Genomic DNA, 18,077 nt, shown 5'->3' with positions numbered 1-18,077 from the left:
TTTCATATATTTGTTTTATTTTATATATATATATATATATATATATATAAATTATATATTTATTTATATGTATTGTTTTTATATTGTAGTTCAATATATTCTTCATATATTCACCATTACAATGTCCTATTCTAGAATAGTATTATTAGAATTATTCTAATAATATGGAGCTGTTCTAACTGAAAGAACTTCATGGGTTTAACATTGAGTAAGTTGAATGAGATTTTGAATGTCAGATTCTGTTATGTTTTCCAAAGCACAGATAAAATGAGAACCCAATGAGGACACATATGATATATGATGTGAGTATTATATGTGATGTGTAATATAAATCAAGAGCCCTTTGAGGGATCCAGACACAAAATGAACTCATTAATGGTTCACAGCACTCATTTATTCAATGGAAGAATTATTAAGGTTTTCGTTGTCTTGTTCCCCAGTAGTTCATTTACCTGTCAGGTTACGATTTTGCACAAAAGGGTCACTTCAACATGAAACATTAGCAAAAGTTAATTTACAAAGGCTTTGATGTGAATCTGTAAGGAGAATAGCCTAAAAATATGCATACATTTGTTTCACACAAGCATTCACAACAAGCCTGGCTTTTAATATCCTTTAATTTGCATTTGAATTTGATTTTAAAGTGTAACACCAAGTGTTTTCCACCGTTTTATCTGGCACATAAAAACTTTATTTATGAAATAACAATTTATTGGCAGAATAAAAAACAGTCAGACCTACGGCCTATTTTTGGGTTGTTACTCACTATTTGAGAAGCACTGCCCTAGAGCACAGAAGCGATATAGTTTAAGTTTATCCCATTTAGGAGTGTATTTTTACAATACAAATGCACTCCATTATGCTGATGTCTGTGACAAATGCATAATCTACATGGGTCATTAATTGTGTTTATGGTGACTGAAGTTTGATGGCTACATTTCACTTATTAATACAGCTACATCTGTCATTTTCCATCGATGAATTTATACCCTTATGTTTTACCTCTGAGGGTGCACTGTGTTCTTATTTCTTGTGACAAACTTAATGACATAAAAACATAACACATTTACTTGATCCCAAAGGTTCAAATTACCATATTAAAAGAGTAGACAGGCACTGCTGAAGTGTTACCATGATTTGTATTCATTACCATGCAAATCGGTCTATTATTCTTAACTCTGGCAGTCTCATTGTTATTTATACTGTATGCGTTTTGGCATATAAATAAAAAAAATCTAAAAAGATGAACGTCACTCAGTTAAATCAAGGCATCAGGGATTTTGAGTAGTGCCTGAACCGTTAGATTCTTAATTTTTAAATAAGAACATTTTCCTTAAGCACATTTTTATGCTATTCTTTAACGCCTCTGTACAGTAGAGTTTTATTTTGGTGTCTATAATTTCTCCGAACAGTATGTCATTGATAACTTAGTGTAGGTGGTTGTTCTAGTTTTATATGTATAGCATATGCTCTGTTTAGTAACATTTGATGTTGGTAACCTTGAACCTCTGCTGCTTAAAAACTGCAAGTTTGACTTTGTAATAACATTGAAGAAACACAGCTGCTACGGAAAGAAACTAATGTTGAATTTGAATGTAGACCGAATGCCTGATTACTGACTTTTACCGGTTACAAGAGTTTTAAAATGGCCTTTTTTAAACTTTTGGTTAGATAATTCAGAGAGAAACAGTCTACTCAAGTATTTCTTAAGCAGCGGTGCCTATGCACTACTGAAGTTTTTTTTAGTGGAGTTTTCCATTGATTATCCATAGCTGAACTCTGTGCTTTGGCATACAGTTTCAATGCACCAGCATATGGCCACGCTCATTAACATCCCTTCTTTTAAAGATAATTTTGTTTGTATTGCGTATGACAACAATGCTTCAATATCTTCAGCGTGATTTAAAAACCTAATTTAATTGAATGCTTCAAATAAATAAAACCAGAGATCCGCCTGGGAGTTCGCCTGTGTGTACTTGACTCATGTGACTCATGTGTTTTAGAAGTGCCTCGTTTTGTGTCTCGACTCCACATAAAACTCGACTTTGCGATAATGAGCACTTTCTTGAGAGAGATAAAGTCAGCATTAATGAAATGAAACAATATCCATGGGATACACAAAGGGAGAGATAAATTACTTGCCATTTTCCAATGAATAAGAAATGGTTTTGAGATTACATTTATTTATAGGCTTTTATGTGAAGGCCGGCTTAATGAGTCCTGCTATATGGTAAATGCTCAGAATGCTTTTTGATATATTACATGCCAAAGTTCACTGATACTTTGTAATTCCCTGGCTGTTTCAGGAAGAAAAACATAGGTCTCAAACTTCCCCCTTGTGGGTCATCTGTGCTTACAGATACAGCATCAACCTTTTGGATTTGATTGGATAACTTGTTAACACAACTGATCTTCACAGAGAGGTCCCACAGAACCCCATCACATTAAGCGCCGTGAGAGAAGCGTAGGGGTTCGCATCTGACACGCTGACCTCACATCAGAGAGTAGCACTGTCTGAGATTATTCACACACCATCAGCTCCTACGGACAATTTGTACTCTATTTTTTGCCTCATCATAAATACAAAGCAGTAAATATGGCCTAACCTTCCCCTAGCCACCCCTCACGATTGAGGTTACCTCATTTCGTAACACCATCAGTATTTGAGACTGTCATGTTGGAAATTAATGCCATACATCAAGCATTGGCCAAAGACCTCCATTATACCTCAGGAGAAATCCCCTTCCTACATGTTCAAACTTTGATTTGGTTTTAAATTAAATTTGGTGGATGTTTTTTTTCTCTCTTTCTAACCGTCCGTCTTTTTTGGCAAACCCTCAAGCATCCTTATTTGGAACAGAGTTCATAGTTCAATTGTGAATGTCCGTGCAAAGTGTCTGGGAAGATATATTGCCCATTCCAGCAGCCTGCCGCCCACTGAGTCGATTCTATGCAGATGGAAGTTGTTATCTAGGTATAGTGACCCCTAGACTTGGTTTCTGTACTTGTGGTGGGAATGTCCTGGATGGCCGACTCTACCACTGAAGGGTCGAGGTGCTGGAGCTTATCTAGGCTGAACAGAGAGTTTTGATGGCATTCTGTTCCGGTCAACTTCCTGCAAGTGCAGTGAGGTTCAGGACATCTGATGAAATCAGTCCATCATTGAATTTTTGCAGTACAATTCAGTGCCAATTTCAAAGCTACAATTTAGTAATTTGCTATAAGACTGTAGATTTATCTTGCACTTTAACATGGAGAGGAATTGACAGTTAATTTCTCTTAACTAGCTCAACCAGCAAGACTTTTTCAGGCCACCAGCTGCACCAGAAAGATTATGCGGTCTGATTACCGTCTGATTAGCTTTTTTTTTTCGGTGAACTTGAAGGTTTCTTGAAGCATCTTGGAGATGTTGCCACAGTTCTTCTGGATTTAGTCTGTCTCAGTTTGTTCTGTTTCTTCATGTCATTCCAAACAGACAGGATGATGATGAGATCAGGGCCCGTATTCAAAAAACATCTTAAGGCTAAAAGTAGCTCATAACTTGCCGATTTAGGAGAAAATCTTAAAAATAATGGGTGTGTCAGTCCTAAATTTAGGACTCCTAAATTTTTGTTCTAAGAGTATTTCACAAAGCGTTTTAGCGTGAGCATAGTTAGTAAGCATGCTGACATCATCCATAGCAGCAAGGTCAACCCCGCCCTTACTCTTAGCTTAAGACTTCTCTCTATTCCTTAGTAAAAGTTTGTCTCAGCAGCTTTGTGAATAGGTTTTAAGAGAAAACTCTTAGCTAAAAACTTTTACTGCTATTTAGGAGAACTCTTAGTGGTAAGATAAAATGTTTTGTGAATACGGGCCCTGATCTCTGTGTGGAGCACTGGCTGTTGTAAGACTTCTTATGCAAACAAAAATCTCACTGGATTATTACAATTAATGGCAAAATGAATGTTTGGAAATGTAAACTGTTATTTCCTACTGACACACTACAGCAAACGATAGAAATAACTGACTTAAACCCATTTTTTAGCTGGTGAAAATACTAGTGTTCTAATAATTTTGGCCACCAATGTATACTGTATATAAAGCTTAAGCGTTTTTTTTATCAACAGGGAATAAAACTGCAGCAGTGGAAAGAGGAAATGTGATGTTTAGCGATCACTATTATTTACATCCTTTCTCTGTAGAAATCGACAAGGAGAGCTGTGGGGACCCAGGCACCCCTCTGTATGGGATAAGAGAAGGAGATGGATTCTCTAATGGCGACGTGTTACGCTTTGAGTGTCAATTTGGATTTGAGCTTATTGGAGAGAAGACAATATCCTGTCAGAACAACAACCAGTGGTCTGCCAACATCCCCATCTGCATTTGTGAGTACTGTCAATGCTACTGTACGTTGCAAACTGATTAATTGCTTTGGAAATGTTTTTCCTGTCCTAGTTTGGTGCTATTATGACAGTTTTATAATGTATTATTTTTTAATCAGGAAAATTGTTGAATTTAAAGAAGGGTTTGTTTTTTATTATTGTCCACAAAATTGTTCTATTTCAAGCAGTACCATCTTGAAATTGAAATTAATGTTAAGATAGTTTTTCCCTCTCTAAGGTGCAGATACAGCAAATAAAGTGGGTGGGTGGGACTATATGTTACCTGACCAGTGGCAGATATGGAAAATGTTTAGGAAACAAGTTTGAAAACTTTTTATGTTCCAAATTTTTTATGTTCCATAAAAATTTCCTTATAACTGGATTTTATTAACTTTCCTGTCTTTGCCTTTTCTTCCAAATGAATGCAGATATCTCTGAGGCAGCTGAAATAATTGGCTTATATATACAGCCAACCTTGAGACTACTTCAGCTGCAGTGACATCTGCTATATTTTGATACGTCACCTGTAGGCTCTTTGCTTAAAAAATGCATAGCTGAAATTTCTCCACATCTAATTGAAAGATTGAACAAATCAGCTCTATTTATAACCTGAAGTCCATCTATGTCATGAACGCAGTTTGTCAGAAAGTGCAGAACCTAACCAACAGCAGAATGACAGTATCCATATGGCATATTAAATGCATACACATGGCTTAGTGCTGTATTATTACACTGATGTATGATGTGGCTTGTTTTTATATGTTGCCGGCTGTTTCTCAGTCATTATGAACATAGTTACATTAATCTTTAGTTAAAAATTAGAAGCAATTCTGTTTTATTCTTTCAGTTCCCTGTCTTTCAAACTTCACTGCACCCATGGGCACAGTCCTCTCTCCGGATTACCCAGAGGGCTATGGGAACAACCTTAACTGCGTGTGGCTGATCCTATCAGAGCCCGGCAGCCGTATCCACTTGGCCTTCAATGACTTTGACCTAGAGGCTCCATATGACATCCTGACCGTGAAGGATGGAGAGATGCTTGACTCGTCTGTGCTTGGCCGTTTCACTGGGGCGGAGGTGCCGTCTCATCTCACCAGCAACAACAACATTCTCCGGCTGGAGTTCCAGGCTGACCACTCCATGTCAGGCAGAGGTTTCAACATTACCTACACCAGTGCGTGTAACACCTTTGGATGGGTTTTCTAATCTGCATTATGTCTGCATGGGGCATTTGTTAAGCATATATGAAGCTGTACTGATAGCAATTTTTTTTTCTTGGTACTGATAATTAAGATGAACTTATCTTATGCTTTCACATCTATAATCTAGCATATTGAGAGCAGTTTTAACCCTTTTACCTTATTTTACAGTACTATTAATAGTTTGTCTTTTGATGAAAATATCCTTCAAACTTTCTCAATTATTTTTATAAAATGTCTCTTATATTTAGTCTAAATATTGTAAGCAGTCAGCTGCTTACAATAATTAGTCAAATTCAATACAATACTGTAACACAGTTCATAGATACGGAAAGGAGGTGGGAACCGGCGAACATTTAAACATAACTTTAATAACAAAATAAACACAAAACTTAAAATAGCGTGGCAGCCCCTCACGGACGACTGCCACGCACAAACAGAAACAAAACGACATAAAATCCAGGACTGGGGCCTGTTCTTCGTATGTTGCTTATTACATCCGAGATGAAATGTCACATCCAAATATCATTATTTGATGATATCATCACGCTAATCAGGATCTGGCTAATTCGGTTCTTCGAATGCACCAGTTGTTGATGATTAGTCTGGCTGGATTGAGTTATCTGAGATAATTGCACGTTCATGGGTTGGTTTAAAAGGGGTTATGTATCAATACTTGAAACCACAATCAGCAATGCAGCAACGTAATGACATCATATAATTAAAAAAGACACCTGACGAAAAACTTGACAAATTTTTGGACTTTTATAAGGAAATAGCCAAGCGAACAAAACTACTTAAATGTTATAATAGAAATTAAATGTGCACTGTTTTTATTTTATTTACATTTTTTTACATGATTCCCAATTATTTATATTCACGATTTCTAATATTTGTACAGGCTTTCCATTTTTATTTCAATGTAGTAATTAGCAATTAATTTCATATTCGAAGAGATTTGTTACGTGACAGCATTAATTAAAGTTTCTTAAGGGTCAAGATCATGTTATCTGCATCTCCTGCGCTCCATCAAGCCACTCCCATAATATCTGTCATCACTCAAATTAATCATCACAACTCTACATTATCTGTATAGCATGTGTGTAAGACTCGAATACAATTATGAAGTAATCATTTTATGACGAATAAATCGTTCACTGAGTAAAACTGGCTGTGTCTATAGTATTAAAGACTACACAACATTATTATATTATCTTTAAATTAATTTTTAAATGATTATTATTTTTAATTATTGTCCCTAGATTAGTAGGGTACTCTTGTAATAAAGTAGCGGTGGTAGCGGACAGATTTTAAGTATCAATTCTGCTTAAAAAGATGCAATCTAATCCTGTTTACATGAAATAAGCCTGCTCCCGAGCAGGTTTAAGTTTACGGACCTGTTGCTATGACGGCAACTCCGGGATGAGCTTCGAAGAACCAAACAATCCAAGATCATGCCAAATCATCAACGATCAAATCCAGCTAACGGAGTTAGCGATGTACAAAGAACAGGCCCCTGTACCATGATAGTGGCTGAACAAACTCAGGGTTACAGAATTAGTTTTGAGTTGACAAAACCAAACCACTCCAATCCGGCTTTGTTGGTACCATGATGCTGATCATCAACTCTCTTTGTCAACTCAGGCTTTGATCCTGAGTTTGTGGAGCACGTGCACATGAAAGTGTGACATCATTGGCAAACTGCCAATCACGAGCCTTGGTTAAGGGTTAAAGGTTTTGCTAAAGGTTAAGAGATTGAAGAATATGATGAATTTAAATGCATTTACAATTAATAAAGTACTTGTTCATGAAAGAGGACAAATAAAATAAATTATCTTTCTTTATCAGTGCAGTCACAAGTGAAACTTGTTAAATTAGTTTATATAGTTGGAAATATACAGCGATACAGACTCGAACATGTAAGGTCACCTGTAGTCATTTTTAAAGCATCATCTATTGATTCTACAACGTATTTATATTACATATGATCTGTATATATTAACATTCATTTAAAATAAATTGATAATAACTGTTAAACTAAAATTGTTTGTGTGTAATGGATTAATAATAATATAAATCATATAATTATATAAATCATATAAAATAACTCCAAGTAATTATCATTAAAGCCAGACAATTTTTTTAGTACTAGTGACCTTTAATTTGGAGCAAGATAAACTGGGGGGAGTGACTTTTTTGCATCAGACATATGTCACTTTGCTCACATCTGATTGGTCCAATTTCAGTTTGAGATCTCTAACTCAGAACATAACCTTCCCCGGAGCAGGTTAGTTGTGCAGTGTAAGTTACTATGGCAATGAACACCGCTAAATGCCAAGCCACTTTCATGGTACCTAAAACCCAGGATTGGTGCAAACTAAACTGAAACTTACCTGGCTAGCCAGCTAAACCAGCTTCATGGTACAGGCCCATGGTCCTCTCTCCTCTTTCACTGTCGTCGCTCCTCCTTTTATCATTCCGGAGCTCCTCCGTGAGACTCGAGACCGGTGATTGGTGCAGGTGTCGCTCATTATCAATTACTCCACTGGCCTCGCTCCGTTCCCACGGCTCTCAGCCCCGCCCCACTCGTCACAAATACTATTTATAGTACTCTTAAAAACTTCCTTTTATATTTATATTTGTATTTATATTTTTATCTAAATCACCAACAGTATATTTAAATATATAATTGAAATATATTTAAATATATATTTAAATTGCCTATATTGTATTATTAAAGTAAATATTAAATGTATATTAAACATTATATATATGTTTAAATTAGTGCTGTCAAACGATTAATCCAAAATAAAAGTTTTTGCTTGCATAATATATGTGTGTGTTCTGTGTATATTTATTATGTATATATAAAATACACACACACACAGTATATATTTTGAAAATATTTACATGTATTTACATGTCTATATTTATATTGATATAATTTATATTATAAATAAATATATTTAATATATAAACATAACCAATTTTTCTGAAATATATACATGCATGTGTGTGTATTTATATATACAGTACATAATAAATATACACAGCACACATAAATATATTATGTAAACAAAAACTTTTATTTTGGATGCAATTAATCACAATTAATTATTTGACAGCACTAGTTTAAATAAAAATTAATCATCATTATAATTCACATTGGTCATCCTGTTTTTATTATCATTAATAAAACAAATTTTAAAAAACGTTGTTAGTAAACATCAATAATTTTGTTGACGAAATCAACACTTAATGAAAGAAAGAAATAATGTTCTGTAAAATATAAATTCATTGAATTTGTGATACGTAAAACAAACAAAAATGAAAGAGTTTCTGTTTATGGCAACTTCCAGGCATTTCAAATGCAAATACGCCGCTTTGTTTTTCCCGCCAGCGCATCAAATCTCCCCTCCGCCCCTCATTAGCACATACATGACTTTAATCTACACAATGACTTCTTCATGATCCTTCTGAAAGGAGATGTGAAATGTCACGATAATCCATCAAAGTCCTTAAACTAGGCATCAGTTTGCATGCATATTAGGTTGCTACAGTAGTCGTTAAGGCTGAATGCTAATGTCGAGTTCTTTAACAGACTGACACCTAACTGTTGTCCGTTAAGAGCTGTCAGTGCCCTGATGGAGCACATTAAATCTGTATTCATTCTGACAAACGTCAAGTCCTTCTTGTAGGCCTTTCCTGTCACTAGACATCCATCAGGCACTCAGGGTGTTGTGGGGACAGCAGCTTTCTTGGCCAATCGCCTTGGGCCTCTATATATGCTTCATGGAGTTATGATAAAAACAGCTGGAAGGTCAGTAACACTAACACTAATAAACAAAGCCTTGAGTAGAAACCTGTCCTACAAAGTACCACAAATCCTCATTCTTTGAGCGCAGGGTAAAGTGAAGTGCACCACCTGAGATGGAGTGTCTTTCAAACTTCTCAACTTTCGAACAACCTCGTTTTTTAACTCATCCACTTGTTAAAGTGATTTTTTTTTTTTTGTAGTGACATCGTGGTGTCATAAATACATTTGACTACCCAGAAAATCTATGGTGAAAGCCTGTTCATGACACTTCCAATTCTAGATTACTATCTTATGTCATTCATTCTTACAGCATTTGGCCATAATGAGTGTCCGGATCCAGGAGTCCCCCTGAACGCCAGACGTTTCGGTGACAGTTTCCAGCTAGGCAGCTCCATCTCGATCATCTGCGAGGATGGCTTCATTAAGACACAGGGAGCAGAAACCATCACTTGTGAGCTCAACGGTGGCAAGGTGATGTGGAGCGGCCCCATCCCAAAGTGTGAAGGTATTTATTATGGCCAGTTACCACTAGAAGTAGACAGGAGTCCCCAATAAGTGGACAGTTGTGCCTAGTTTTGTATGTGACTCTAAATGGAATAGACAGTCACATGTGGGTCACAGAGACGGGGGTTAATAGGGCATGTAAACCGGAGGGCATGTGGTGGTGAGCAGCCTACCGTTAAAATCCTTGTCAATCCTTCGAATTTCGCTCAGCGTGTTTCTAATTATGCAGTAACACTATTCATATGGTCAGAGGAGTAGAATGACAGACTTACAGTGTCGCCCACCAGCAGTTTTAACACCTTACTGTAGGTTTTGTGGGATTGTAAATATGTAAAGTGAGGTATAATGTACAGTCAACTGGTATTTATTTTTTAACTAGTCATCTGTCTCAAGTACAGATACAAAAACAGTGTCTTTATGTGAGTCAACTAAAATGCATTTCTGTTCATTTTACAGCTCCCTGTGGAGGCCACTTCTCAGCTCCTAGTGGAGTTATTTTATCTCCTGGGTGGCCTGGTTACTACAAAGATTCGCTCAACTGTGAGTGGGTCATTGAGGCTGAACCGGGACGCTCCATCAAGATCACATTTGAGAAGTATGCTTTTTTAATTTGAATAGATATTGTTGCTTTTGTACATCTGTTTAGTTAAATGGTTACAACAAAGAAATCTGTATATTGTAAATATACTACCATTAAAAGGTTTAGGGTCAGTATGTTTTTATTTAGCAAGGATGCAGTAAATTGATTAAAAAACAAAACAAATGCTGTTCTTACGAACTTTCTATTCGACAAAAATCTGGGGGGGAAAAGTATCACAGTTTCCACAAAAATAGTAAACAGTACAACATTTTTACTATGTTTTAGCATTGATAATAATTAAAGGTCTTGAGCACCAAATTAGCATATTAGAATGATTTCTGAACAACCATGTAACACTGAAGACTTGAGTAATGGCTGCTTTGCCATTACAGGAGTAAATTACATTTTAAAATATAAATACTAATAAAAAATAGTTGTTCTAATTTGTATTAATGTTATGCAATATTACTGCATTTTTGTTAATCAAATAAATCCAGCCTTGGTGAGCATAAGAGACCTTTTTTCAAAAACATTTAAAATCCAATTACCGACCCCAAACTTTTCAACAGTAGTGTATAATAAATATGATAAAGTTGTCTCATTGCTGGCAAGGACATTTAATTATTGTCTGTTTTTCCAACCAGATTTCAGACCGAGTTGAATTGTGATTTCCTGGAGCTTCACGATGGGCCCAATCTTCTCTCTTCTTTAATTGGTTCATTCAACGGCACCCAGGTGCCTCAGTTCCTATTCAGCAGCGGCAACCACCTGTACATGCTTTTCACCACTGACAACAGCCGCTCAAACAGTGGCTTCAAGATCCTGTATGAAAGTGAGTGTACAGTAAACTTTCCACAGTTTCAAAACTTGACATTTGAAAGCAACTTTCATTCATTTAGAGCACCAGCAGGCAGTAAATACAGTAATTGGAACACTCTCAAAATACTTCTTTTCTAAGCTTCATCTGTCTCACTATTCCTAGGCGTAACAATAGATGCCTACTCCTGCCTGGATCCAGGGATTCCAGTCAACGGTCTTCGCTACGGTCAAGACTTTTCTATCGGATCCACTGTGTCCTTCGGCTGCGACTCGGGCTACCGCCTCAGCCACGAAGAGCCACTGGTCTGTGAAAAGAACCACTGGTGGAGCCATCCACTACCCACCTGTGACGGTTGGTCTCCTGAGACATTCGCAGTAAAAAAAAAAGAGTTGTTAATCCTTGTGGCCTACTGATCAATGAAACTGTTCAGTAAAGAAAAAAGGTGACGTGTTGATTTACATCTCGAATAAAAGAGGTTCAGAGTCAGTGACAAAAAGGGCTTAATAGACCGTATTACTAAAGCAAGACAGCATTAAACAGCAGGCTTGTGCTGGCAATGAAACCTCTGCTCAACACTGGATGAAAGACGTTACCTATGTCTTGCCCCGTCAGAGTTCCTTAGGCTGCCTGTCCTTCGGCTATTTGATTACATTCTTTCGCTTTGCCTTCTCGAAGGCAGCTAAACTGAAACAATGTGATTCAATGCAAGGCCATTAGCCCGTCACTGAGGAGGACTCTGAGAGGCAATTTGCTGTGAAGGCTGCTTCAGCTGATAGGAACTGATGCGCTCACCAGATTAGACATCCAGGGGCACTTTTTACTGTGCGCAGTCATCTCACTTCCATGGGCTCTAAATGCAGCATACATTAGAGACATGCACATTCCTGTACTGCTGTCTCAGGTAGCAGAGGTCTGTCTGATAGTGTACATCCTTCCTCCACTGAGCACTATGCAGTGTTTAAGAAAAAAGCGTTTGGGTACTGATACGAATCAAGCATGCATTTTAAGAGGTGAGAGGTGACATTTTTGACCAATATTCCAAGAAATAGTTTTTCTTTATACTTCTGATTCAAGCAGAACCTTTTTTTTCCGTTTATTAAGCTTCCTTTTGCATATTTCTTATTTAAATAAAAGCTCCAGCATCCCTGCAATGCTACATAGGAAAAGCGGTTTTGAAAATTTGATAGATGGATGGATGAAATTATACAAGGCATGTTGTAAACTGTAAATTGAATGGAGTTATACATAAGAAAAAGGGGAAAAAAGGCTCCCTGATTTTAAGATTTTGATAAATTTACAGCTTTATCACTCAAATCCTGATAATGTTACTTGTAATGGAAAGAATTGAATGGTATTAAAGTGGAAAAATGGTCTGATATTTTTGGACCCCACTGGATTGTCATGGATATACATATGCTACAGTTCAAATGTTGAGTCGGTACAGTTTTTCAGATGTTTTTAAAAAGTCTCTAATGCTCAGTAATGCTGTAATTATTGAACAAAAATGCAGTAAAAACAGTAATATTGTGAAATGTTATTACAATTAAAAATAACTGTTTTCTATATGAATATATTTCAAAATATAGTTTACTTCCCATGATGGCAAAGCTGAATTTCGACAGCGATTACTCCAATTTCAGTGTCACATGATCCTTCAGAAATCGTTGTAATATACTGATTTGGTGTTGAAAACAGTTGTAACCTAATGAAAACAGAAACTTTTTTTTTCTTTGGGATTCTTGAATGAAAAGAAAGTTCAAATGAACAGTATTTGTTTGAAATAGAAATAACATTGTAAATGCCTTTACTGTCACTTTTGGTTGATTAAATGTATCCTTGTGGGAAAATTAAATAATTATTTTAAGTTAAAAAAAAAAAATTTACTGACCCCGAACTTTTGAACAATAGTTGTTATGCAAGTGCTTAGAAGTTTCAATCACAAAGAACTAAGATATAAATGTTAATTCACCTTAATAACCTTGTAACCACCTTAACTGATAAGCCCAGTATATGGGCTGATAGAAGAGTGAAATCCTTTATGCTTATATAGTTCCATTTGCATACATTGAATTTACTGTAATTGAAAGGTCTTTTTAAATAACCTTCCTCCCTCTGCCTTTTAGCACTCTGCGGGGGTGATGTTCGAGGACCTGGAGGCACCATCCTGTCCCCGGGATACCCTGAGGTCTACCCCAGCTCCCTTAACTGCACCTGGACTGTGGAGGTCAGCCATGGCAAAGGTAAAGCACCAATTGATGCACCTTACCTGCAGTTTCTTACCTGCTTATTCAAAGTTATATAAGCATTCATTTTGACAGGCCAAATGCTGAAGAATAATATACAAATTGTTAACTGGATGAAAAGCACATAGCACATAGTCTAGCTAAAGCCAGCCGTAGGTAGAAGCTGTCATGAATACAGATTTAGGTACTTGTCCATGCCCTACTCTGAAATATCATTATACAACCTTTGAGTTCAGAATAATGAAAGTTCCTCTGAATTTTAATTTCCCATGGCTGCTAATGCATATCAATTCTGAAGGCCATTATGTTTAGTGGACAGATCACTTGGGACTAAAAATACACTTTTCTCTTTCTGACACAGTCAAAAAAGGGTCAGTATCAAAATTTTCTTTGTTCTACGTGACCTCAGCCAAGGGCCGCTGCTTAAATTCACAGGGCCCAAGAAAAAAGTTTTAATGAATGGGCCTCCTTTCTCCTTGGTCTAATGAGTAGGCTATACCCTTAGTGGGGCCCACAAGTCCCTTCTGCCTTATATAATGAAGTTGACCCTAAATTCTTGATCATTCCTTTAATTCTTTTCTTTTTTTTTTGTCAGTTTTTTCTTCCTGCTCCAAGCTCCACCAGACAGTGAATGTCAGAGGTCGACCAAAAACTTGAACTATATTATTAGTTGGTTCATTTGTGCATTGTTCTTGTTTCCCCAATAGGCGTTCAGTTCACCTTTTACACCTTCCACCTGGAGGATCATCATGACTACCTGCTCATCACTGAGAATGGGAGCTTTGTTCAGCCGCTCGCCCGCCTCACAGGCGCAGAACTGCCCTCGCCCATCAACGCTGGGCTCTATGGCAACTTCAAGGCCCAGCTCCGCTTCATATCTGATTTCTCCATCTCCTACGAAGGTTTCAACATCACATTTTCAGGTGAGATATCCTGAGAATAGAGCCTCTGAAGGGCACAGGGATGGTAGTTGAGTCCTCTTACAGTTTATACAGTATTTACAGAATCAGGCTATTTTCTTATCTATTCTGTGAACATTTTAATATTTTTGTAAAACCCTAATGATTTGTGATAGAACTGCCAATGGTGAATTAAATGCAAATTAATTTTTATATTAAAAACAGACAAATTTAATTAACTTAAAATAAATAAAAATAAAAAGAATGCATTAAAATAACAAATAAAATTATAAAAATATCAAATAAAATTTATTTAAAAAAATAGATAAAATAATTAAAATCTAAACAAGAAAAGACAAAAACAATAAAAAATATTTTCATCTTTTCATGTTCATTATGTCTACCCCAACCCCTAATAAATATTTATTTTAATGTGTAATCTTTCAAATTCTGTTTCCCCCAGAATACAACCTGGAGCCATGCGAGGATCCAGGAGTGCCACATTTTGGGCGCCGTAACGGTTACAGCTTTGGCATCGGAGATAGGCTTACCTTCTCTTGCAATATGGGCTACCGCCTGGAGGGAGCACCAGAAATCATTTGCCTGGGAGGGGGTCGGCGCATGTGGAGCGCACCTCTGCCAAGGTGTGTTGGTACGTTGTCAGCTGTTTTCATTCATTTAAACTTTTATTGTCTTGATTCATTACCAAATGGCACACCACATGGTCATATTGCTGATTCTAAAGAAAGATAATGCTGCCGTGTTCACTTTGACTGTCAGCCCAATGACAGAAATGCCTTTAATGATAAACCTGTTTTTATGGGGGATAAATCAGAGGGGTTCAAACAGTGAATGGTTTAAAGGGACAGTTCACCTAAAAATGAAACGTCTGTCATTATTTACTCTCCCTCATATCTATTTAAGCTTGTATGACTGTAAATACATTTTTTAAGAATTCTGTTTCTTTTAATATAATGCAGGTGAATGAAGACTAAGGCTGTCACAACACAACAATGTTGCAAAATAAACAATATTACAATTATTTTAATAATACAAAATAAAAAAAACTTAATATATAGTTAGTAGTACAATTTTTGAAGAAAGTCATACAGGGTGAAATGAGGGTGAGAATGATGACATGAGCTTCCGTTTGCTCCAATAGGAACATGGTCACTTTCTTTGGTTGGCTAAGTCGAGGCTGATTATGATAGAGTAATTGGTTCCTGCTGTTTCCCTGGAAACACACAAAGAGTCATCGTGTTGCAATGCAGAGGTGTCACGTTTCCATTTTGGTTCCTAGAGCTAATAAACTCCAGGACAGGAGTGGTTTGCCACGCCAAACTTCTTTCACAGTTACTTTCACAATTCAGCTTGGCTGGCTCCTACCGAGAGCATTTGGAGTGATTTAGTGCTGCTATTGTCATGTTTCAGTGTTTCTTGATTGTATCTCTCAGTGTATCATGCTCACCGGTGTCAGTAAGTGACTCACCGGCAATAAAGCATTCATCAGACATAGACAGAGTGGGCTGAAGCGGCATCAATTGGAAGTTAGCCATGCATGTCACAAGACAGGGGCATAAACAAAATGGCAATTATAATAATGGAGAACTTTCTGAGGTTTACTAGTGACTCTACACTTTTCTCTGGTCATGAGGGGTCACCGGCCATTTTTCACATTAATTGAAAAAAGTAATAACTGCATTTATCATAGCTGTTTGTGTTCAAATGTATTTATTTATATTGTTCTACCCTCAACCAGGAGGTTGTGTCCCCACAATTCTCTTTCTGTTGCATTGTCCAGTGCTAGAAAACTAATCAGTTCTGGAGATCAAGGATCACGTCCAAACAAAGTTAGTACATCCAGTGGCAGATCTATTTATGGACGACATGCTTCTTGCGGAGGTGGCACTGGGCACCCACAGAAAAAAAGTCATATTTTTTTCGCTCATTTGCTTTTCACATCGATTAGGCCTGACACAATATCCGATTTTCAATACATGGCCAAAAGAATTTACAATAGCAATATTATTGTGACCTATAAAAATTCTGGAGGAAAAACCAATACTATCAGTCAGATTCATCTTTGACTCTGTTTATTTTGTGTTTTCTCTTTTTAACCTAATGAATCACACTGAAATATGAATGTAGGTAGACAGATAGAGCTTGTAACCATAACTGAACAAAAGCACACAAAAATAATCATAACTTCCTGCAGACTGGGGTGTCTAAAACATTTTTCTATTTACAAGATCAAAAAAAAAACACTCCCACAATGGTGAGCAAACTTTTTTCGAGCATATATAGACTGTCTCACTTTTGTCTGTCATCTCTGACATGGTTTTGTAAAGCAGTAGTAGCTACACACTGCATTGCTGTCTTCTGCTTTTTCCAGTTTATAACATGTGGCAAGCATCATTAAGGTTCAATACCACCACCTACTGTACTGTAGTATGTTGAAGTGTCAACCAAATGATGCTGGATCGTTTACAGTATTATCGTATGTGTAGTATAAACATAATATCAGTCTTTCAGTTTTAAATATCACAGTTATCATTAATACCACTATATTGCTACACTCCAAATATTAGATGATATCAAGTCACAGTGTGGATCAGTTGACCTTAAAGGGAGAGTTCACCCGAAAATGAAAATTACCCCATGATTTACTCACCCTCAAGCCATCCTAGGTGTATATGACTTTCTTCTTTCAAGATGAATACATTCAGAGTTATATTAAAAATGTCCTGGTTCTTCCATTTTGAAGCCCAAAAAAGTGTGACCATCCATCATAAAAAGTACTCCACACGGGTTCCAGGGAGTGAATAAAGACCACCTCCTGAAGCTTAGTGATGCACTTGTGTAAGAAAAATGTCAATGTTTAAAACTTTATAAATTGTAATCTCTAGCTTCCTCTAACTGTCATACGTGCGTTCACGGGAGAGTGGCAGATGACGAAGGACGTAGGCGTAGCGTAAGCTCCGGTGAAAAGTGACGAATGGAGAAGCGCAGAAGGGAGAGCAAAACAAAACACCATTCACAAATTAGAAGTACAAAACAAGTATTTCCGTATAATAGAAAAATGTCGGAGGATTTCAGTATTAGCCAAGAGGAGACTGGTTTTCCTTTGCTGTAAACAAAACTTGGTTCTGCATATTGGTGAGACTACCACATTCCCACCGGAGCTTACACTATGCCTACATCCTCGTCTGCTGGAACGCCACACTCTCGTGAACATGCATACGACAGTTAGAGGACACAAGAAATTATGATTTATAATGTTTTAAATATAGATATTTTTCTAACACAAATGCATCGATTCATTTCAGAAAGCCTTTATTAACCCTCAAACGCACGTGGAGTATGTATCCATTTTATGATGGATTTTTTGGGGCTTCAAAATCTCGACCACCATTCACTGCCATTATCAAACTTGGAAGAGCCAGGACATTTTTCAGTATAACTCCAGTTGCATTCATCTGAAAGAAGAAAGTCATATACACCTAAGATGGCTTGAAGGTGAGTAAATCATGGGGTAATTTTCATTTTTTGGGGAACTATCCCTTTAATCTTTGCCACTTTTTAACCCCTGATGAGTTTGCAGCTTTGTACTTTAACACCTGGAGGAGCTGAGAGTATTTTTAGTTTTGGATTAAA

General features: G+C 36.8%; 1 protein-coding gene across 1 annotated transcript in view; it reads left to right on the top strand.

Annotated features, from left to right (window-relative positions):
* csmd3b (CUB and Sushi multiple domains 3b) overlaps positions 1-18,077 on the top strand; it is a 441,168-nt gene that overhangs the window by 278,645 nt on the left and 144,446 nt on the right. The window contains exons 13-21 of the mRNA XM_016281251.1: positions 4,182-4,364; positions 5,209-5,535; positions 9,688-9,882; positions 10,338-10,476; positions 11,106-11,293; positions 11,444-11,632; positions 13,405-13,521; positions 14,232-14,447; positions 14,887-15,075. Coding sequence (XP_016136737.1) covers positions 4,182-4,364; positions 5,209-5,535; positions 9,688-9,882; positions 10,338-10,476; positions 11,106-11,293; positions 11,444-11,632; positions 13,405-13,521; positions 14,232-14,447; positions 14,887-15,075 — 1,743 coding nt within the window. The remainder of the gene's footprint in view (positions 1-4,181; positions 4,365-5,208; positions 5,536-9,687; positions 9,883-10,337; positions 10,477-11,105; positions 11,294-11,443; positions 11,633-13,404; positions 13,522-14,231; positions 14,448-14,886; positions 15,076-18,077) is intronic.

This window comes from Sinocyclocheilus grahami, unplaced genomic scaffold, assembly GCF_001515645.1.
Source record: "Sinocyclocheilus grahami isolate Dianchi unplaced genomic scaffold, SAMN03320097.WGS_v1.1 scaffold149.1, whole genome shotgun sequence".
In the NCBI taxonomy this organism is placed as follows: Eukaryota; Metazoa; Chordata; class Actinopteri; order Cypriniformes; family Cyprinidae; genus Sinocyclocheilus; species Sinocyclocheilus grahami.
Note: the sequence above shows the minus strand (reverse complement) of the source record. Positions and strands in the feature narration are given on the sequence as shown.